At 43.5% G+C, this 23937-nt stretch overlaps 1 protein-coding gene across 1 annotated transcript in view; it reads right to left on the reverse strand.

The window, feature by feature from the left end:
* fasn (fatty acid synthase) overlaps nt 1–23937 on the reverse strand; it is an 80175-nt gene that overhangs the window by 38475 nt on the left and 17763 nt on the right. Inside the window, exons 3-11 of the mRNA XM_070991151.1 lie at nt 21110–21262; nt 17300–17473; nt 11072–11272; nt 10126–10248; nt 8418–8533; nt 8108–8242; nt 2692–3154; nt 2114–2301; nt 460–649 (exon numbers count right to left, since the gene is read on the reverse strand). Coding sequence (XP_070847252.1) covers nt 460–649; nt 2114–2301; nt 2692–3154; nt 8108–8242; nt 8418–8533; nt 10126–10248; nt 11072–11272; nt 17300–17473; nt 21110–21262 — 1743 coding nt within the window. The remainder of the gene's footprint in view (nt 1–459; nt 650–2113; nt 2302–2691; nt 3155–8107; nt 8243–8417; nt 8534–10125; nt 10249–11071; nt 11273–17299; nt 17474–21109; nt 21263–23937) is intronic.

Raw genomic sequence — 23937 nt, forward strand, 5'->3', positions numbered from 1 at the left:
GCAAAACATATTTCATACATCATATTTCACTAAGAAAGTAAGCATATTTTGCCACTCACATACCACTGGCACAGCATTGGAGGCAATTTGGGTTTCAGTATCTTGGCCAAGATACTTCGACATGTAGGCCAGTTATTGAACCACCGACCCAGTGGGTTATGTCTCCAAAACATTATGTCTTTTGGTCTTTCTCTTCTTAAAACACTTGGTGAACAAAAAATAAGTTAAAGCTAGAGAAATTTGAAACTATGAACCCCTTCCTCCAAGGCCATTAAGCACTTCACTCATTTCATCTGGATGACAGACACACTGTTGACATACTTAGACTCTGAAGGTTTTCATTCCAAACAAGCACATTTCATAATCCTTTCACTCTTTACAGTGTGGTTTTTCATGAAGCCTGAAGCTTAATATCGTTAAAAAAAAAAAAAAAAAAAAAATCACTTCTCTCTTTCTTACCAACTGCAGCCATGCCTCCTGGAGGAAGATTGGCCTCCTTGATGCAGCGGCCTCTCCAGTAGGCAGCAAGGATGGCCTCACTGTGGCTGAGGGAGCCATCAGCATAGCCACAGGCCAGCTCCCCCACTGAGTGTCCTAAGATGCCATCAGGCTGCAGACCCAGCCTAGCGAGCAGGTCAATCTCAGCTATCTGTAACAAGATGAGCCATAGAAGACTCTAGCTTACTTCTATGATTTGTGTTTAATCTTTTTTCTTTTTTTATATAACTGTATAACGTACAATAAAGCAATCTACTTTTGTGGCATGAAGTGACTTAGACTCGAATTACGTGTGCAAACATTTCTGGGAAGTAGTTTTATGTATGATATGTATTGTTTCCAATTTTATAATTGCAATCTATTTTAATCTGATTGTGTTTAATGTTGATTCCGTTTTAATGTTGTATGTGAGTAACTGTTATTTCTGCTTTCCTGTCCCAGGACCCTCCTGAAAAAGAGATTTTTAGTTTCACTGATGCTTTCCTGGATAAATGAAGGTTATAAAATCCAATCTAGTGCAGTCATGGAAGAAAAATGATTATTGAAAATGATTTAATGCGTAATCAATTCAATACTCAATCTAACAAGACTGAATCCCTGCCTGAGTGAACAACATATGTGTATATAATGTTATTTCCAAGAACTAAGGAGCCAAAGGAGCCTAACTCCACCCTCTTTGTGCTTCCACCATATCAGAAGAACTGTGAACATAAGACAAATTTGACAGAGAAATTAAGTGGTTTTTGACATACAATTTTCACACACAAGGACACAACAGCAGTCATTTTGCTCTTGTTTGTATTTACTGTTGCATGTTTCTGATGTTTGAATGAATGTAAAGAACACATGCAGGGGTTGATGAGGAGACTGTTGGCACCTTCCCCCAAAGTAGATGACTGCATCTAAATAAATGTTTTTTTTTTTTCATAAATAAATGTTACAAGAAATGTCGGTAACTCATCCTAATATTGGTTCTAGTAGCACCAAATGTGTAAGGGAAGCTGTATCAGCCATGAGTTTTGTGTTAGTGTTTGTGACTAATGGCTCACATTCACCACCACAAACTCTACCCAAATTGCTCCTGGATTATTAGGAAGTATAACAACCAGAGTTGAGACTGGAGCTTTGGCAGCTGAACTAAATCTAAACCCTGGGTCCTCTGGTTAAAAAGCAGGGAAGACTGGCAAAATAAATACAGACAGACATGCTTGGGTTCAGTGTTGTGTGCCTTACTAACTCCTCCTTAACAGTACTGCAACAGTAGATGTCAAAATACAAGCAAGTGAATTCCAGTATAAAGAAATAAATGATTGTTCTTATCAAATTTGTTATAATGGGAAAAACTCCTTGAGATACATCAACCCTGAGATGTAGCAGTATATCAAAGCTCAGAGGTTCATGTGGAGGTTTTTGGATTCCAAATCTGTAACTTTGGAAAACATATAAAAGACCTAATACGTAAGTCAAAATATTTACAGCAACACTTTGTGTAAAGGAATTTCCCCTCGCAGGACGAATAAAGGCATATTGAATTGAAGAGTCCCACCCTATATTCTATATGAGAATGACACCACTTTGCTAGAGTTCCCAATCGAACATGATGTCTCCACTCTACCTGTATGGCAGCAAGACCAACAAAGGCATGAACAGTGTCTTCAAAAGTGGCATCGTCTGCCTCCATGAGTAGACGAGACACAACCAGGCCAGTGTCCTTCAGGGCTGCATCTGACCGCAGGATGGACTCTCTGAAGTCTGGCAGCTGCATGAGACTGCGGCCCATACCTGCCCACTGTGTTCCCATACCTGTTATACAATTAACAGCCACACACTTTAATCAGGCAATATAAAAGTTATTGAAAAGACCCATCTGTCTGACAAGATCAGGATTTTGGAATGGGACGGGAACAGTCTCTTTCTTCCAGTACAACGGAGGTGAATGGAATTGTGGCACTCACAAAGTTGAAACATTACACTTAAGAAAAATCAACAGCAACAAAAAAGCAAAACAGTGTCCAGATACTCCACAAACAAACAAGCCTTTTTTCTTTCTACAGAAAAAAGGCCTTATAAAAAGTATAGACATCTTGCTCTACTGGCAAACTCATTTATAAATAAATGCAAAAAAAAAAAGAATTTATCAGTAAAACTGAAATCTGTTGTTTCATTGGTTTGTGTATTTGTTTGATGACTCACCTGAACAGATGTACCAGAGTGGCCTGACAGTGGCCTGCACCTGCTGCACCTCCAAAACATCACTCTGAGAGCCAATCAGAGAGTAACCTCGGTAAGGCATGCTAGCAGTAGGAACTCCTGACACCTCATTCAGCAAAGACAAAAAGCTGTCATCTGCACTGTGTTCCTTCCCCTTCTGGAGTATGGTGGTCACTGCGGCCTCTGTACGGCCACAGGCCTGAAGCACCCTGGGAACTGTCCTGGATGGTGCAGGTGCATCAGCTTGTTTCTCAGCTGGACGAAGGATCACATGAACATTTGAACCTCCAAATCCAAAGGAATTGATGCCTACGATGCCACCTCGGACGGGAATAGGCCGGTCAACAACTTGGACCCGACCATCGGTGAGGGCTGGAATGTCAGGGTTAGGGTTGCTGAAGTGCAGGTTGGGAGCCCAGACTCCTCTCTCCAAAGAAAGCAACACCTGTACAGTAAGGTGAAGAGCAGAATTTTTAGTAGGGCTGAAAAAACTAAAATAGTTCATTATCGATTTCTTCTCTTTAGTTGATTTGGTTTGGAAATTTCCCCACTTTGGGACTAATAAAGGAATACCTTATCTTATTTGGTGTCAAAGATCATACCAGCTGTCACTATTCCATTTTGTAAGTTTGCCCTCTAAGAACTGCCACTATTGCGTTCATCCCTGCACACATGCACAGCCGTGAAGATTTTTTTTCATGCCCTTGTGCCCTGCAAGTGTCTAGCAGTCAATAAGTGAATAAAGAAATGATGAAGAAGTTTAATATAATCTGCCTGCATACTGTCCGCAAGGCTGGTTACATCCTGCTGTCATAACCTTCACCCCTGCGGCAAGGTTAAAAGGCTTGGCTTAGGCCACAGGCCGTCTGCCAGCTCTGCACTGTGATGCTGGCACCAGAATACAATACAATATACTTTATTGTCCCACTTAGGGAAATTTGTCTTGGACTCAGCAACTGTGCCATAAATGCCTCAACAGCCACAATGACAGCAAACAATAAATCACTAGGCATTCCATCTCAATAACAATTACACAACAGTATTGCACATATGCCATAACATTACACACAACACAAACATACACCAATGGAAAAAACATATGCTAAAAGATCACCATAATAAAAACACGCTAAAAATTATTGCACAATCATCGGCCTCAAGCAGCATTGTTCAGGAATTTGATGGAGGTTGGAACAAATGAATTCTTAATTCTTATGTGGTTGAGTTTGCAGTTGGGGACTATATCGCCTGCGTCTCTCCTATTCTAAATGAAGAACATGGGATGTCTCAGTCACTATCCTATGGACTTGCCTAAGAACAGGTTGTTCATAAATGACTGCAAGGTCACTTTTTCCCATCACCTTCATGGCCGTGTGCACCAAGCGAGCCAGTTTGGTTTTCAGCTTTACAGTAAGGTTGCCATACCAGGCTGACATCCCATATCGGACCAAGCTCTCCAGTACTGCCTGGTAAAATAAAAACATGATGCTTTTGTCCACACCATACAGTCTCAGTCTGCGCAAGAAATACAGTCTTTGCTGTAAACGGGAACACAGACTTTCCACATGGACATTCCAACTAAAAGAGTTATCTAAGTGAACTCTGAGATACTTATATGAGCTGACCTGCTCAATGGGTGAGTCATGTATGACAACAGGACTGTAGTCCCCTACTGATCTCGGGTCTAAGAGCATCTCTTTAGTTTTTTGAACATTCAAGATGAGATGGTGAGCATCACACCATTGCACAAAGTGCTCTATTTCAGAAAAATAGGCTGAAGGGCTTGAATCTTTGTGCAGTAGGCTGAGGATAGCGGTATCATCAGAAACTTTAAAAACAAGGTTCCCAGGGTGACTGTACATTCATTTGTGTAAAGTGTAAAAAGGACTGGGGAGCTGACCCAAAGGATCCTTCCAAAGGATTTGGTTAGCAGCTCCAGCCACGTTTCCGCTGGGGGGAACATACACAGCACATATTAAAACATTTCCAAACTCTCTTGGAAGGTAGAAGGGTCTCAGTGACAGGCATAGTAATTCTACATCAGCCATGCATACAGTCTCTCTCACAGTGTAATTCCTACACCAGCTGTCATTCACAAACAGACAGACCCCGCCCCCTCTGCTCTTCCCTGACAGCTCTGTTCTGTCTGCTCGGATGAGAGAGAAGCCCTCCAACTCAATGAGGGAGTCAGGAATATCTCGATGGAGCTTCTGTGTTTCTGTGAACACAATCACGCTTGATTCCCTGTACTCGAAGCAAACTTTGCTGTCAACACGGAGCTCCTCCATTTTGCTCTCCAGTGATCTGACATTGCTGAGTAACAGGCTGGGCAACGGTGGTCTGTTCCTCTTCGCCGGAGACGCTGCCGTATTCCCCCTCCTCTGCCTCTAGCCCGTGGTATTTTCACATCATCGGGCAGATCAGCCAGTGGGGCTCTTCCCATAGGATGGAGGGACAGCAGTGTGTTTTTGGAGTAACACAGTGGCAGCTTCGTCTTCGAGCAGCTTTTTGACAGGACCCCAACAATTCCCAAACAATGAGCGCCAGAAGTAATCCTTGTACAAAAGTCACCATGGTGGTCAGTCCAACATAAATTTGTTACTGTCACACAACACAGACCAATAAAATAAGATGATCAGACAGCTAAAAACACTTAAAAAGGCATTTAAAAAAATAAAATAAAAAAAAAGACAGGACCTAAAAAAAATGTAAAAATTAGACAAAGGTAACACAAGTAAACACAAAATGCAGTTTTTAAATGAAGGTGCTTATTATTAAGGGAAAAAAAATGCAAACCTACATGGCCCTGTGCGAAAAAGTGATTGTCCCCTAAACCTTAGAACTGGTTGGGCCACCCTTAGCAGCAACAACTGCAAGTGTTTGTGATAACTGGCAATGAGTCTTTTACAGCACCGTGGAGAAATTTTGGCCCACTCATCTTTTCAGATTCAGGTCAGGACTTTGACTAGGCCACTCCAAAGTCTTCATTTTGTTTTTCTTAAGGTATTCAGAGGTGGACTTGCTGGTGTGTTTTGGATCATTGTCCTGCTGCAGAACCCAAGTGCGCATCAGCTTGAGGTCATGAGCGGATGGCCGGACATTCTCTTTCAGGATTTTTTGGTAGACAGCAGAATTCATGGTTCCATTTACCACAGCAAGTATTTCAGGTCCTGAAGCAGCAAAACTGCCCCAGACCATCACACTACAATCACCATATTTTGCTATTGGTCTGGTGTTCCTTTTCTGAAATGCTGTGCTACTTTTATGCCAGATATAATGGGACACACACCTTCCAACCTTTGTCTCGTCAGTCCACAGAGTTTTTACCCCAAAAGTCTTGGGATCATCAGCATGTTTTCTGGCAGAACTAGAGACGAACCATTTTTGCCCAGCCTCTTTCTTATGGTGGAGTCATAAACACTGACCTTAACTGAGGGAAGCGAGGCCTGCAGTTCTTTGGATGTTGTTGTGGGGTCTTCTGTAACCTCTTGGATGAGTCGTCGCTGCAATCTTGGGGTATTTAGCTTTTGAGGACCATTTGGTCTATCTCACTTTGTCAGACAGGTCATATTAAAGCGATTTCTCTATTGAGAACAGGTGTGGAAGTCAATGGGCCTGGGTGTGGCTAGAGAAACTGAACTCAGCTTTCCAAAGATGTGATAAACCACAGTTAATTTATGTTTTATTTGTTTGATGATCTGAAACATTTAAGTGTGACAAACATGTTTGTATATTTAGTCATATTTAACAATTGATATTAGTCTATGTTTATATACTTAGTTTTACTTTTAAGAGTTATATTTTATATACTTTACTTTTATATACTTAGTTATACTTAAAGAATTGCTGTTCTTCTATATCTATATACTTTGTTATTTTTCAAGAGCATTCTTTTCTCTTAGTTTTATTCTCATCCTTATTGTTCTTTATTGTATATATTCTATGTGTATGTGTATGTTTAACTTGCTGCTGCAACAAAAGAATTTCCTGAATTGGGATCAATAAAGTAAAGTTTAAGTTTAAAAGAGCATGGATTTCTTTCATTTCCTGTGGTGGCCTAATGGACAAGTGTCACAAGCCCTTGTGGACAGGAGAAAGATTGCTTCGGGAGTAACATCATCATCACCCAGTTGTACCAATTACGTTTTGAAAAGAGCGGCTGATGACAACAAAGCTGACTTCAGTGACAAAGTGCAGCACATCATCCAGTAGAAATTCTGCATGAATGAGTACTTGAAGTCTGTGCCCTCAAAATCAGAAGCTTTGCAGTTGGCAAAGGACCTCATTGCACATGCAAAAAAGTGGACAAGCAACAGTCATGTGGTATTCCTGAAGAGCATCGTTCGAAGGCATCTCATGACCTCCATTTGGATAGAGACACCTTGCCTTAGCAGAAAATTGTCCCCATACAAGCCATGGAAATTTGGTAGATGTTCGTTCCATCTACAACATCAAAGGATTTTTATCACCTTTTACATTGCCTCCAAAGATGATGCTACAAGAAATGTGCAAGAGGAATTTTGGTTGGAATGACAACATATTACAAGCCTTTCCACAAGAATGGTCACAATGGTTGGAAAATCTACCCAGAATCACACAGTTGACTGTTAATCGATATATTAATTTAAGGGACTTTGGACAAATAGTCATGTACAGTTTGATTGATTTTCTGATGCTAGTGATCATGGCTATGGCACAGTCTCTTATCTACAGCTGGAAAACACATTTAAAAGTACACATTCCTTTCATGGTAGTAAAAGTCCAGGGTCACCCCACTAAAGCAGGCATCTACACCAAGACTTGAAATATCTGCTGCTACACTTGTTGTGGATAAGATAATCAAGAAGGAGCTTCAACTCAAACTGCACCAGTCAGTTTTTTTAACAGATGGCACAATTGTGCTTAAATACTTCACAAATAACACAAAGAGATTCCATATTTGTCACAAACATAATATCTCTCACTTGTGACACTACAGATGTTGCCCAATGGAGGCACACTAAAACCAAACTGAATCCTGCACATGAAGCCTTGAGATGGCTATGCAATGTATACGCTTCCGGAACATTCTAAATCACCTGCTGAAGCCACTAAGTAATACACTCACAATACACTCTTTTCTTCACTCCTCACACAACTACTCCTGGCACCTTTCATATGAACAACCAAGGGCAACACCATGGATGTGTTCCAGGAGAGACTGTAAGAAAGTGTGCATCGTTATCTCAAATTGTACAATTACTTGTAGAGATCAGCGAGGTAGTGGGGTGCCACCTTCCAGTATGGATATTCAGATAAGGTAGAAAAACTTAAATAAAATTAAGTTACAGATTAGAGGGAAAAGGATGACCTAGTTTTAAATTAAAGCAGCCAATAACAGGAGTGCTGTGCCTCTCACCTTTGCCAGGGCAGCCAGACCAGAGGCCGGTTCTGGATGGCCCATGTTAGACTTAGTGGAGCCAATAAGCAGTGACTCTCGCTTTGATTGACAGAACACACTGGCAATGCCATTCACTTCCTGTGGGTCGCCAACCTGCATGTAGAGATTAGAGATGATGAGACATTCCTGGTGTTTGACATTAGATGAGAATGAAGGTGACTTTTTCATTTTCAGATCAAAAATGTGTAGCCTGTGTGACTAGACTCATGGTGCAAAGACCATCACTGTAACAGTGTGATTAAGAAATTGGACTGTTGTACTGATTGACCTTTGTTCCGGTGCCGTGGGCTTCAATATACTCCACTTGCTCAGGAGTTATTTTCACCTCCTGATAGAGAGAATGAACAAGCCTCTTCTGCATTTCACCTGATGGAAACGTTACACCTGAGGGACCAGAAAATGTGTGACAAGAATGTTACACCATAGCATAGCTGCTGGGTAACTGCTAATTTACTCACATTAACGTCAGTTGTCTTTTCTGATAGATAGCTGTTTCTGAGATGCAACCCGTTAAGACTATGCCATAATGCGAAACAGTGTGTGCAGCTCAAGACACTATTTGAGTTTCTTTTACGTGTTTTTGTTCTCTAAATAATGTGAGTCTGTCACAGGAAAAAAAAAACTTTTAGTGGACATACATTGACGCGGCACAATTGATCCAGAGGATTAGGATTGGACTAATTTCATTTTCACCATTAGCCACCTACACATAAAAACAAGGGAATAGGGTCCAGGGCAGGGTTAAAAAATAACTTGCTTTAAAAGCTTCCCTTTTAACTGAGTATCATCGTACATACTCACTATTACTATTACTATTTCTGATAGAAATTATTGTCAGAAAAAAACACATTTTAAGATAAACCATTTAAGCAAACTGCAAAAATTATGATAGCTACTATAAATTAACTATAGTTAAGACTTTTAATGTTGCCATTGCGTTGAAAAAGTGTCTTCATATAATACTCGGCTGTATTGTGAACTTTGAGATGGCAGTGAAAACAGTGTGAAGTGTGCCATCAAGATTAGAAGAATGAGTGACAGCACTAAAATAGAGCTGAAACAATTCATATAGTGATACAGAAAATCAATGTGAAACTATTTCATAAACTGATAAGTTGTTTTAAGTTAAACTGAAATAACATTTATATAGTGTTGGACAAAGTATTCAGATTCTTCATTTAAGTAAGTTGAAATGCCATAGTTTAAAAATACAAATTATACTCCTGCATTCAAAATGTCACTCAAGTACAAAATACAAGATACAAGAGTTTTATCAGCAAAATATCTTCTGTTATTAATAATACAGGATATTTTTACTTAATGCTGTAATTTGTCAATGTGTAGGCATATATATATATATATATATATATATATATATATGTATGTGTGTGTGTGTGTGGGTGTGTGTGTGTGTGTGTGTGTGTGACACACATGTCAAATGTGGCCATACTGTAGATGGCGGCGCGCATACATGCAGCGGCTCAGTGCTCTCCTTTTCAGTGCTTTGTTTGGACATTCAAAAATGTCAACACAGAAATGCTCCACTTGCTGCTAGAAAGGCATGTCAGGATGTTTGTGTTTGACAGCAACTGAGAGGCAACATGTCTGTGTTTGATGACAGAAGGTGAAATGGTGAACTGAAGGGGTGTGTCAGTATTGACTGACAGCAGCTGGAGGGGTACAAGTCAATGTCTGGGTGTGACTGACAGTAGGTGACAGACTGAGGTCTGGCAGGGGAACAACTAAACAAACTAACTGTAGCTTTCAAGTGTGTTGTTAGCAATTGTATTGAAGAGTAAGCACCACACCAGCCAATGGACATTTTTCACTATTTTCGGACTGCAGACCAAACAATTAACTGATTAATAAAGAAAATAATCAGACTGTTTTAGATTTTTAGATTTTAATAATCATATGTCAAATCATATGTCACAGCATGAGTTATGAGGTTGCAGGCTGTTAGTGTGTCTCCTCACCCTGCTCTTTGTATCCATCTGTGTTGTTACCAGCGTTGATCACTGTAGCATAGATCCTTTTAGCCATCGACCGCTTGGCCAGCAACACTGCCACTGCTGCCTCAGAACGGCAGTATCCATTTCCTGAACAACAGAATGATAGATACAAACTTTATATTGGTATATGCACACATGGAGTACATCAAAAACTGTAAATAATGCATAATATACAGTTAAATCAATATAGCTCTCAGATTGTAAGCAAACAGTGATGATGGACTGACTAGCTTTCAGAAAACAGGTGTTCAGAATAGAAATACAACTCCAGGTGATAAATAAATATTAATACACATTACAGATTTGATTTAGACCTCTATAAAACACTTCAAAGGGGACCTGAAGCAGAAATACAATTTCCTTATAGTGCCAAAAAGAGAAAGCGCTATTTTTCTATGGACAGTTTTACACATACATAATGAATGTTTCATTATAATTTATTCATTTTAATGATGAGAATCATCAGCCACGAGTTGAGGTCCAGTACTGCAACTACTCTGTCTGTGGACTTGGTTCTCAAATTCATTTAATAAATGTAATTTTAACATCACGAGATTTAACAGCAAAAGATCATTATACTTATCCTGAGCCACAGATCTGAAAACAAAACCCCTGCCTGAAAACATTTTGTGCTTCTATTAGACAACAAGAGATGAAGAGGAGACAGGTCAACACATTTTCACCTTTGTGCCTGCAGTATTCTTTTTTCTTGCACCTGAATACTTTTGTCTGGATGTGGACACACTTAGTCCCTCTTCTGACAAGATAAAAGGAAACAAACGAGTGCAATACAACAAAGATCTCCAGACGGATTCTACCAGGGGACATTAGTGTTCATGGTTGGCATCTTAAACTGCAAACCTACAGGAGGACCCTGCCATTTTTTTTAATTTTTTTTTTTTTTGTTTACCTGATGAGTCAAAGGATTTGCAGGTCCCCTCAGGACTGAGCATGCCCAGTTTCATGAACTGCACTGAGGTGTTTGGCTTGAGCAGCAGGTTGACTCCCCCCACCAGAGCGGCATCACAGTGGCCCTGGCGAATGGCATGGAAGGCATTTTCCAAAGCCAGTAAGCTGGAGGAGCAGGCTGTGTCAATGGCAGTGCTGGGGCCTGGGGGAGGAAAGAAGTGGAGAGGAGGGTGGATTAGAGTTAGAAACCACATCTGGATTCCCAGGAATACTTGAGGGCATTCAAAATGTGGAACGGTTCAGGTTGACTGAATTGCATTCAGTTCAAACTTGAAATCATTCAAACAGTAAATGTCTTTGTTAGGGGTGAACAGTCCTCTACATTAATTGTAACAGAAAATGCATATTATTTCATTCTGCAGCCAGTGAAATTCTGTCAGCTATGCTTAAGGATTATTTGTACAAAGCAGTACAAAAGTGAGACACATGACCAGTGAGTTATGCCCATTCAAACCGATCAAGTTCCTGTAGATCCAAAGGCACAACACTGTCAAATGCAGGATCTGCCACAGTTACTGTCTATGCCTACATGACACTGGTTAGAACTGCAAAGGCAATGCCTGCAAGATGTTGGCAATCAATTAGAGGAAAACAATATGGCATATAGAAACACCTTCATCCTGTACTAAACATAGCAATAACTGGAAGAGGAGGCTGAATGATTACCATCATCTATCAAACCAAGGAATCCAGAAAAACTTTGTAGTAGCTTGCATTACAGGAGCTCTGAGCTCAAAGACATCTGGCCACATGGTGGCAGCATTGGTTCCTGATGTACACTGACGCTGAGGGCCACAGCATTCTCTCACACCATGCTTTGGCTCAGCATCCTAATGATAACAGCACCATTAGGGCATTAGGACCCTTTTCACTGCAGCCAAGAGGGAAACTGCCTCATGTGACGTGTGCAAGAAAGTAATTTGCCACTGTGGTAACACCACAAACTTGCACAAACACATTAAAGCAGCTCACCCTCGGGAGAACTCCAAGCTACAAAAAAAGTTATGGGGGGATCCCCAAACACACACAAGAGACAGAGGTCTCTGGCAGAGGCTTTTCAGCCAAAAAAATCAGGAGTATCCAGGTAATCTCCAGCATTAAGTAATTTTTTTCACAGTGTAATTGGTGATCAGAGAGGCCATTTCAGCCTCTCAACCACTCCCCCCTCCTTCTCCTTCTCCTTACACCCCCCCATCTTCCTGTGTGAGCACTCTTCACACCTCCTCAGACTGCCTGACTAACTTCACTCACCAACCTGAGGACTACACCCCCCCCACCTGTCACCTTCACAGTGTGCTTCACTACTGACCAGGTGAGAAGACAGCTGATGAGACTCCACTCTAACAAGGCTCCAGGCCCTGATGGTGTCAGCCCCAGGGTGCTCAAAGCCTGTGCCCCCCAGCTGTGTGGAGTTCCTCAACATGTCTTCAACATGAGCCTAAGTCTCCAGAGGGTCCCCATGCTGTGGAGGACGTCGTGCCTCGTTCCTGTGCCAAAGACATCACGGCCCAGGGCCTCAAAGGACTACAGACCTGTGGCATTGACCTCCCACATTATGAAGACTCTGGAGAGACTCGTCCTGGAGCAGCTCCGGCCCATGGTTAAGCCACTGTTGGACCCCCTCCAGTTCGCCTATCAGCCTCAACTTGGAGTTGAGGACGCCATCATCTACCTGCTCAACCGTGTCTACGCCTACCTGGACAAGCCGGCGAGCACTGTGAGGGTCATGTTTTTTGATTTCTCCAGTGCATTCAACACCATTCGTCCAGCTTTACTGGGTGACAAGCTGACAGCGATGCAGGTGGATGCCCCCCTAGTGTCCTGGATTGTGGACTACCTGACTGGCAGACCACAGTATGTGCGCCTGCAACACTGTGTGTCAGACAGAGTGGTCAGCAACACTGGGGCCCCTCAGGGGACTGTTCTCTCTCCCTTCCTCTTCACCCTCTACACCACGGACTTCAACTATTGCACAGAGACCTGCCACCTTCAGAAGTTTTCTGATGACTCTGCGATAGTTGGATGTATCAGCAAGGGCGATGAGGATGAACACAGGGCTGCTGTGGACAACTTTGTCACATGGTGAGCAGAACCACCTGCAATTAAATGTGGCAAGGAACTGGTAGTGGACCTGAGGAGAACCAAGGCACCGGTGACCCCTGTTTCCATCCAGGGGGTTGGTGTGGACATTGTGGATGATTACAAGTACCTGGGGGTACATATTGACAATAAACTGGACTGGGCAAAGAACACTGACGCTCTCTACAGGAAGGGCCAGAGCTGTCTCTATTTTCTGAGGTGACTAAGGTCCTTCAGCATCTGCCGGACTATGCTCAGGATTTTTTATGAGTCTGTGGTGGCAAGTGCTATTCTCTATGCTGTTGCGTGCTGGGACAGCAGGCTGAGGATGGCAGACGCCAACAGACTCAACAAACTGATCCGCAAGGCCAGTGATGTTGTGGGGATGGAGTGTGACTCTTTGATGGTGGTGTCAGAGAGGAGGATGCTGAATAAGCTACGGACTATGTTGGACGTCTCACACCCACTTCATGATGTACTGGCTAGGCACAGGAGTACATTCAGTGAAAGACTCATACCACCAAAACTCAGGACTGAACGCTACAGGAAATCATTCCTAACTGTGGCCATCAACCTACACAACTCCTCCCTCTGAATGGCCCTTGGACTTTCATTGCCTATATATTTATTTTCCACTTTTTGCACATCCAATTAAATTTTGCACATTCAATGTTCAGTATATATAGCAATTCTAATATATATTTTCCATTTTGCAAATCCAATTTCAATTTTTTGCACATCCAATGCTCAGTATATATATTTGCTTTATTGCTGTACATTTTATTGCATTGTATATTTGTTATTTACATATATTCTTAGTATAAATATTCACTTTTTTTATATTTCTTTTATATGTATTTCTTCTCCTTCTTTCTTTTCTAATTTCCCCTCTGGGATCAATAAAGGAATCCTGAATCCTGAATCCTGAATTACTGTTTTTTTCCCAATGTACAACACTTTGGCTACCCCTGTGGTTTTTTAAAATGTGCTGTATAAATAAAGTTGATCGATTGATTGATTGATATATCGGTCGATATCGATAATTATTGATATTTTTTATGACTTATTTAAAATAAGGACCAGGAGAAAAATACATTCAATTTAAACATTTTTATTTTAAATTTAACCTTCCTCTGATTATAATCCCCTCAGCTATCAAGGCAGAAAGGAAAGGAAATGTCAACACAACCATGGAAAGCACTCAAATAATAAATGTAAATAAAAGTGTAAAAATGTAAACAAAGAGAAAGCTGAGAACTTTTTTTCTGCAGGTTTAGTGCAGAAAGTTCACAAGCTGATTCACCTTCTGCTGAATAAAATGTTTTCAAATATGTGCAGTGTTTGGTAAACATAGCAGAAACTGAGGTAGACTTGACATCTGTAACATACAAACAAACAAACATGATAGACAGTACAGTAAGATTGACCTAACCAGTCTAGTCTAGACATATGAATAACTTTAGTAACTCTTCTTACTCTAAACATACATGAACTATTCAATTAAATTTTTATTGCAAGTGTGTTTTAAAAAAAAAAAAGGCTTCTCCACAGTGCTCAGTGAAGCATGTCTTTAGCTATATGATATGCCGCTGCCTCCGTTATGTCTTTGTGCCTTTTAGATGATTTGTCATCAGGCACTAAAGCAGAGCACCTCTGCATGGTGGTCAGCTGCTTGTGCGGTGGTGCTGTGGTTGCAGATGTTGTTGGATGCTGGCGAATACGGCTGTGCTGAAAAGGGTGAGCGCAGCTAAGTTGGTTAAACAAGTTTGTGCTATTATCGGTCTTGGTGGGGACGATGGTCTTGCATAAGTTACAGACCACATTGGTCTGACTATGATCCAACTTAAAAAATCCAAAAAACTGCCATACTGGCGAGCTGACTTTCCCTGTTTTATTGAAAATTTCTTCGCTCGCTGCAGCGCTTTCTATTTCTCATCTTAGTCCTCGCGAAGAATCAAACACGATACAATGAGATGGCGCAACCAAACATGACACAGCCTTATTTCACAATTTATTTGGAGTGATAAAAAAACTCAAATCCTAAAAAGTACTTTTTCAACGGCCAAAGCTGTATGGTGTAATGGCTTTAACAAATTTTCAAATAAATTCTTGCGTGGCAAATATTAAAAACGTATTTGATTCGTAGAGTGATAGACCTTCGATGTTCCTACTTGATCACAAACTGAACCTAGTTCTTGCTCTTGTAACCTTTCCTTGCACACTCCAGGCCTGTCCCTGTGGATTTACACTCTTTGAAAATTTGGTCTCAATTTAGAAAACATTACAGATGTCTGATTTAGATGATAGATGTCTGCTTATGCCCCAATTGCAGCCAACTATCTGTTCCCTACCTCCCTGACAGACAATACATGTGGTCAGTGGTTCCAAAAAGTGAGTTCTGAACATTAGGGTGTTGTATAAAAAAGACATTTTTATGTAATTTAATCAAATTAAGAATGAGTTTGCACATAACTTAGAGATGAAAGGCTGAAACACCCAATGAAACAGGGTTCACTGCTGAACATGTGCCCCGTGCCCCGTGGTCCTGAATTTCTGCCTCCCCTATAACTCAAATAGTCCCTGTCTCTGGTCTGCCCTTTTGTCTGGAGAGCCCCATCCGTTGATTGTCTACTATTGCTAATAACTCCTGTGTAAGTGCTCACTTATTGGCACAATAGGACATTAACACCTCGCTCTGTGTATCTCTGATTCGGTTTCCAATTAGACAATTTAAACAAGCTTTGTTTAGTCCATTTCCTTCTCTGCCACCAAAACCTTTCTTGATTTAATTCAGAAACCAAATCAGAGGTCAAGATGTTCAGGCTTTATACAGCTATATTTGATATGGAAGAAAACAATAAAAGGAAAGTGGAAAAACAATTTGGAAACCAAAATATCAGAAGATCAGTGGTCTAAAACAGTGTTTCCCAACCACTGTGCAGCGGCACAAAAGTGTGGCGTGAAAAATCATCAGGTGTGCCGTGGAAAACTATCCAGTTTCACCTGATTGGTGCTCTAAGGCTTAGAGCTCTCAGGAACTGGGTGTTTTTCTTGACTTTTTTTCTGTTCAACCCACACATGATTGGTTGACTACATGATATGTGGTGGCTTCTCTGTGTACGCAGTGGGAGGGGCGGGGATTACAGACAGCACACTACACAGTGCCAGAAATGCTGAATTGAATGAATATTTTTATTTGTACAAATTTATGCCATTTATCAGATTTTTCTAATGTAAAATATGTGCCATGGCTCAAAAAGGTTGGAAAACACTGGTCTAAAATAGTCAAAAATATTCACCCTTTATCTATTTGTGCAAGGCATAGCCTTATTCAATATAAGACTGTATACTGGCTTCATATGTCTATGGTCTAGCTTTCAAAAATTTTTCATGCATTTAATCCTACCTGACATATGAAAGCAAGCTCCTGCCAGCCTTTATTGCACATCTTGGTCATGTCCAAACAGCATTCTGATCCTCTATACTGACAGTTTCTTCGGAGATGCCTGTACCCCTCAGTACTCTGTGAACTAACAGTTTTATTTTGTTTAATTTTATCTATTTTCTTGTCTATTTAGCTCAGTATGTCTGTGTTATCTCTGTTGTGTCTGTTAACTGTGTATGTACGAAAAACAATTAAAATTTTTCTGATATATATTTCAGGTTTCTGCCTGTTAAAAGGAAGTTTTTCCTCACCACTGTCAGCAAGTGTTTGCTCATGAGGGAATTGTTGGGTCTCTATAGATTAAGAGTTTGGTCTGTAGCAGCTCTACATAGAAAGTGTTCTGAGACAACTTCTGTTGTGATTTGGCGCTATACAAAAAAATTGAATTGAATTGAACTATATTGACTTCTGACATCCACTGGGACTCCATCTTCAAGTCCAGTAAAGAGTTCTCATATTCCAAAATTCCATCTTTGAACAGAAAAAAGTGTTATTTGAACAGAACAAAAGTGGTAAAATGCTCTTTAACATACCCTGCTTACTGCTGGTGTGTATGTATGCTTCAGTGTCCGGCATTATCAGACCAGCATCAAACTAAGAGCCAAAGAATGAAGGCATATGTTGGAGTTGGCTGTGTGTGCATACCACTGAAGTCAAAGAAGTAGGAGAGTCTGTTGGCCAACATGGCACGCTGGCAGCCAGTCATGCTGTAGCCCAGCAGCTCCTCTGGATCTCTGCTGAATGCCTCACTAGCCTCTGAGCCGCTCACTCCGATGTAGACGCCGGTCTTACTGCCACGCAGTGTGACCGGGTTCAGTCCTGCACCACAACATTTCATTGTTTTTAAGCCATTGTTTTAAGCCATTCACAAAGTATTGTATCAGGTAACTTCACACAGCTCTTCTTTCAAACTAAAGCAAACTAGACCAGAGAATTTGAAAAAAAAAATAAAAATAAATAAATAAACATTGTTTTTTACTGCTTTACTCCTTGAACTGCCACCTTATCGTGGTGGAGGAGTTTGAGTACCCGAATGATCCTAGAGGCTATGTTGTCCGGGGCTTAATGCCCCTGGTAGGGTCTCCCAAGGCAAACAGGTTCTAGGTGACGGGTCAGACTAAGAGCAGTTCAAGAAGCCCCTATGAAAGGAATTAAAGCAAGGAAGCGTACGTCGCCCGGATTGGCGTCACCGGGGCCCCGCCCTGGAGCCAGGCCTGGGGTTGGGGCTCGCAGGCGAGCGCCTGGTGGCCGGGTCTTTGCCCACGGGACCCGGCCGGGCACAGCCCGAAGGAGCGACGTGGGCCCGCCTTCCCGTAGGCCCACCACCCGCAGGAAGGATCAGAAGGGGCCGGTGCTATGTGGAATGGGTAGCAGTCGTGGGCGGGGGCCCCGACGACCCAAACCCTGGACAACGACTCTGGCTATGGGGACATGGAATGTCACCTCACTGTGGGGGAAAGAGCCTGAGCTAGTGCGGGAGGTTGAGCGGTACCGGCTAGAGATAGTCGGGCTCACCTCCACGCACAGTCTGGGCTCTGGAACCCAACTCCTTGAGAGAGGCTGGACTCTCTTCTACTCTGGAGTTGCCCGCGGTGAGAGGCGGCGAGCTGGTGTGGGCTTGCTTATAGCCCCCCAGCTCAGCCGCCATGTGTTGGAGTTCTCCCCGCTGAGCGAGAGGGTCGCTTCCCTGCGCCTTCGGGTTGGGGATAGGTCTCTCACTATTGTTTCGGCCTACGGGCCGAACAGTAGCGTAGAGTACCCGGCCTTCTTGGAGTCCCTGGGAGGGGTACTGGAAAGTGCTCCAACCGGGGACTCCATTGTTCTGCTGGGAGACTTCAATGCTCACGTGGGCAGCGACAGTGACACCTGGAGGGGAGTGATTGGGAGGAACGGCCTCCCCGATCTGAACCCGAGTGGTGTTCTGTTATTGGATTTCTGTGCTAGTCACAGTTTGTCCATAACGAACACCATGTTCAGGCATAAGGGTGTCCATCAGTGCACGTGGCACCAGGACACCCTAGGCCGGAGGTCAATGATCGACTTTGTAGTCGTATCATCTGACCTTCGGCGGTATGTCTTGGACACTCGGGTAAAGAGAGGGGCTGAGCTGTCAACTGATCACCACCTGGTGGTGAGTTGGATTTGCTGGCAGGGGAAGAAGCGGGACAGACTTGGCAGACCCAAACGTACCGTGAGGGTCTGTTGGGAACGTCTGGCGGAACCCGCTGTCAGGGAAGTTTTCAACTCCCACCTCCGGGAGAGCTTCAACCAGATCCCGAGGGAGGTTGGAGACATTGAGTCCGAATGGACCATGTTCTCCACTTCCATTGTTGATGCAGCCGTCCATAGCTGTGGCCGTAAAGTCGGCGGTGCCTGTCGTGGCGGCAACCCCCGAACCCGGTGGTGGACACCGGAAGTAAGGGATGCCGTCAAGCTGAAGAAGGAGTCCTATCGGGCCTGGTTGGCTCATAGGACTCCTGAGGCAGCTGATGGGTACCGGCAGACCAAGCGTGCGGCAGCTCGGGCGGTTGTAGAAGCAAAAACTCGGGTCTGGGAGGAGTTCGGGGAGGCCATGGAGGAGGACTACCGGTTGGCCTCGAGGAAATTCTGGCAAACCGTTCGGCGCCTCAGGAGGGGGAAGCAGCTTTCTGTCAACACTGTTTTCAGTGGAGGTGGGGAGCTGTTGACCTCGACTGGGGATATTGTCGGGCGGTGGAAGGAATACTTCGAGGATCTCCTCAATCCCTCTGTCATGTCTTCCGTAGAGGAAGCAGAGACTGGGGACTTGGAGGTCGATTCATTCATCACCGGGGCTGAAGTCACTGAGGCAGTTCGCAAGCTCCTCGGTGGCAGAGCGCCGGGGGTGGATGAGATCCGCCCTGAGTACCTCAAGTCTCTGGATGTTGTAGGACTGTCTTGGTTGACACGCCTCTGCAGCATCGCGTGGCAGACGGGGACAGTGCCCCTGGACTGGCAGACTGGGGTGGTGGTCCCTCTTTTTAAAAAGGGGGACCGGAGGGTGTGTTCCAACTATCGGGGGATCACACTCCTCAGCCTCCCTGGTAAAGTCTATTCCAGGGTACTGGAGAGGAGAATCCGGCCGATAGTCGAACCCCGGATTCAAGAGGAACAATGCGGTTTTCGTCCTGGCCGTGGAACACTGGACCAGCTCTATACCCTCCACAGGGTGCTTGAGGGTTCATGGGAGTTTGCCCAACCAGTCCACATGTGCTTCGTGGACTTGGAGAAGGCATTCGGCCGTGTCCCTCGCGTCATTCTGTGGGAGGTGCTCCAGGAGTATGGGGTTGGAGGCCCTCTGTTGAGGGCTGTACAGTCCCTGTACAACCGGAGCAGGAGCTTGGTCCGCATTGCCGGCAGTAAGTCGGACCTGTTCCCAGTGCATGTTGGACTCCGGCAGGGCTGCCCTATGTCACCGGTTCTGTTCATCATTTTTATGGACAGGATTTCTAGGCGCAGCCAGGGACCGGAGGGGGTTCGGTTCGGGGGCCGGCAGATTTCGTCTCTGCTTTTCGCGGATGATGTTGTCTTGTTGGCTTCCTCGAGCCAGGACCTTCAGCATGCGCTGGGGCGGTTCGCAGCCGAGTGTGAAGCAGCTGGGATGAGAGTTAGCACCTCCAAGTCCGAGGCCATGGTTCTCGACCGGAAAAAGGTGGCTTGCTCCCTTCAGGTTGGAGGAGAGTTCCTGCCTCAAGTGGAGGAGTTTAAGTATCTTGGGATCCTGTTCACGAGTGAGGGAAGGATGGAACGTGAGATTGACAGGCGGATCGGTGCAGCGGCTGCAGTAATGCGGTCGCTGTATCGGTCTGTCGTGGTGAAGAAGGAGCTGAGCCGAAAGGCGAAGCTCTCAATTTACCGGTCAATCTACGTTCCTACCCTCACCTATGGTCATGAACTTTGGGTCATGACCGAAAGAACGAGGTCCCGGATACAAGCGGCTGAAATGAGTTTCCTCCGCAGGGTGGCGGAGCGCTCCCTTAGAGATAGGGTGAGGAGCTCTGTCACCCGGGAGGAGCTCAGAGTAGAGTCGCTGCTCCTCCGCATCGAGAGGAGTCAGCTGAGGTGGCTCGGGCATCTCTATCGGATGCCCCCTGGACGCCTCCCTAGGGAGGTGTTCCAGGCATGTCCCACCGGGGGGAGGCCCCGGGGAAGACCCAGGACACGCTGGGGTGACTACGTCACTCGGCTGGCCTGGGAACGCCTCGGGATCCCCCCGGAAGAGTTGGAGGAAGTGTCCGGGGAGAGGGAAGTCTGGGCGTCCCTGCTCAGACTGCTCCCCCCGCAACCCGGCCCCGGATAAGCGGAAGATAATGGATGGATGGATGGATGTTTTTTACTGTATTCCCTTCCCACCATTTCTACCCATTTCCACCTGTATCACTGTCCACTGTTCACTGCTGATTTGCAGTGGTGAGGCTTTTCACCCCGTTCCCTCACCTCCATCTATAATAGCCTCATAGGCAATCTCCAGCATGAGACGAAGTTGGGGGTCCATGGTGTTGGCTTGTTTGGGGTGGACTCCAAAGAAGGCTGCATCAAAGTGGTTGATGTCCTTAAGTTTACCATTTCTCTTTGGAAGGCCGTACAGACCTGGAAAAAAGCAAAAGCAGATAAAAGTTATTTTAAAAAGGGTGCGAGCAGATACAGGCGATGAGGTGTTTCTCCAATTAATGTTGTCACAATACATGTAGAATTTTGATGTCAATGAATCAGTATGATATTCATTTTGAGAAATTTGGGATTCTCTATTTGCTGCCAAAGAGTTTCACCACCAATAGAAGACTGTTCACTCGTGAAATCTCATGCAGCTAAGAAAAAGAGGAAACTGATATGCTCCTCTGTGTCAGATATTAAAGAATACAAGTGTATCCTCACTGTCTACATTGTAAAGGGTGAGTTACTGCTTACAGCAGCTTTGCAAATGATAATATAGCAGGAATGGTAATAACAAGCAGTAGTTTTCTTCACTTATGATGAACTGAAAAAAACTGAAATCTTCAATGCATGGGCACCTGGTTGGTAAAGTACACTTGGAAAGATGCATAATTAGTGGAGGGCCCTGGTGTGTCCTCTCCAAGAGAAAAAAAAAAGAAATTTAAAACAAATTTCCTGCAATTCTACACCACCTAACCTCTTGGATTAAGACAAACAGAGCTATTTGCTAATAATAATAATAATAATAATTAACAACTCTGGATAAGTTATATTGAGGGTTCTATGAAATCCAAGAATGCACCAAGAACAGTATATAATTGGGTACATCAGAACAGGAAATGATCATGAGAGAATGGCTATTTCATATCTGAAATTATATTTGTAAAAACATTATGCAACCTAAAAAGGTAGTAGGTTGAAGGATATTCCACTCCCACTATTCAAGGTTAGTCCGCTGTTGTGTGGGGCACGGGAGAGAGCAGGGCAGCAAATAATTGGACAAAATTGCTGAGAGGATGTAGTGCTAAGATAAAAAGTGGGCAAACTATACATGTCTTCTGTTTGGCTGGGGAAAGTGAGCCAAGCAGGGATGGCACTGACAGTTCAATGACTAATTAATTAACTAACTAATTACAAAGTAAGACAGTAAATTCAACTCAAAATACTACAAAAGGTTTTAAAGATACAAAACAAATCACAGACAACATTAGCTACTTTCCTCTTCTGGAAGCAAACAATGAGGCCATCAGAGGGTGCTACTCTCTTTGCCAAAAGTAAGATCAAGATGGCGCCATGGTCGGCTGCCTCGGTGTGTTGGTGCGCGTTGTTTTGTTTTGTTTTGTGTGTTAACTCTGGTTTTTGCGACGGTACCCGGAGCTCTTTCACCAGAGATGAGCTCATGAACATCATGGGAGCAACACCAGTGGATTTATTTCCTACTTTCCTACTCCCAACAGTGGAAATTTTGGATATTCTGGTCAAAGGTGCGCCCACCTTTGCTCACGCAATGAAACGGCAGAGGAGAGGAAAATGAGCCGGCACGCTGGTGTGTCTCCGCCAGCGTGGAATATACACAGCGTTGCCAGGAACAGTTCTCTCTAATGTGCGTTCACTGCCCAACAAACTGGAGGAACTGCAACTGCTGTTGGGTAGAAACAGGGACTTTTCGTCATCTGCGGTTTTGTGCGTCATCGAGAAGTGGCTCTGTGGATTAATTCCAGACCATGCGCTGCCGCTGGCTGGCTTCCAACTCCTCCGAGCGGACAGACACAGGATCTTCCGGCAGAACTAAAGGTGGAGGAACCTGTTTCTACATCAACAGTGGTTGGTGCAACGACATGACAGTGATCCAGCAGCACTGTTCTCTTGACCTGGAATCTTTCATCATAAACTGTAAGCCTTTTTATTCACCCCGTGAGTTCACTTCATCAAAAATTAAATGGCTCGTATAAAAACTCCCTTAATACTCATATGTAATTTTTTTATTTCAGCAGGTGTCGCACTTTATCAAAACAGCAGCATATCCGTCTGCCCAGTACTTCTGTGTAGCACCTCCAGCTATGGCACAGATTGCCGTATACAGTCGGTGAGCTGATTATGGTATGATGGTACCAAACCTGGGCCCTGTACTATGAAGTACAGTAAGTTCACCATATCCAGGTTATCTTTTCCAGGTTATTTGGTTTCACTGAGCCCAACAAATGGCATCACGGTGAGTGGTCACATGATAGTGATTATCAACTTGGTAAGTCAAACCAGGTTCTCTTATCTAGCCGTGAGCATGTTCTAGGGATGTCAGTTTCAGTTTATTTTGAATCTAATAGCCTGACACCCATTAACAACTAACCAGTTTATTCTGAGCTGTGGAGTACATTGGGCTGCTATGGTTTCATTTGAAAAAACTTATCGTGAAAGATTTAAATGTCCCTGACAAATGGGAGACATTCCAGTCATATATTATCTTTGCTTATGGACCGTATTATCCAATGTTTTTGTGTCCAAGTCAATAACGGGGAAAACAATTTTTGAAATTGGTCCAGTATTAAGTGAAAGCACTGCAGTTGTGAAATGGGTAGCAACCCTACAGGCTTTTGCTTGCCGTCAGTGCCACTGACAGGCTCAGATTGTGATTCTAAGTGTCAGATAGCATTATAAAAAGGACCCCTAAAGAAATAGAACTTTTTGTTACAGAGGAAAATCCTTTTTGTTGACCCAGAAACAGCCACTATATCACTTCACCACAGCCACCAGACTCTATTAATAGAAGCAGTAATTATAGCATTGTAAAACACTTCATTCAAACTCAAAAAAAAAAAAAAAAAACAACTCAC

The sequence above is a fragment of the Chaetodon trifascialis genome, chromosome 21 (assembly GCF_039877785.1).
Source record: "Chaetodon trifascialis isolate fChaTrf1 chromosome 21, fChaTrf1.hap1, whole genome shotgun sequence".
NCBI lineage: Eukaryota > Metazoa > Chordata > Actinopteri > Chaetodontiformes > Chaetodontidae > Chaetodon > Chaetodon trifascialis.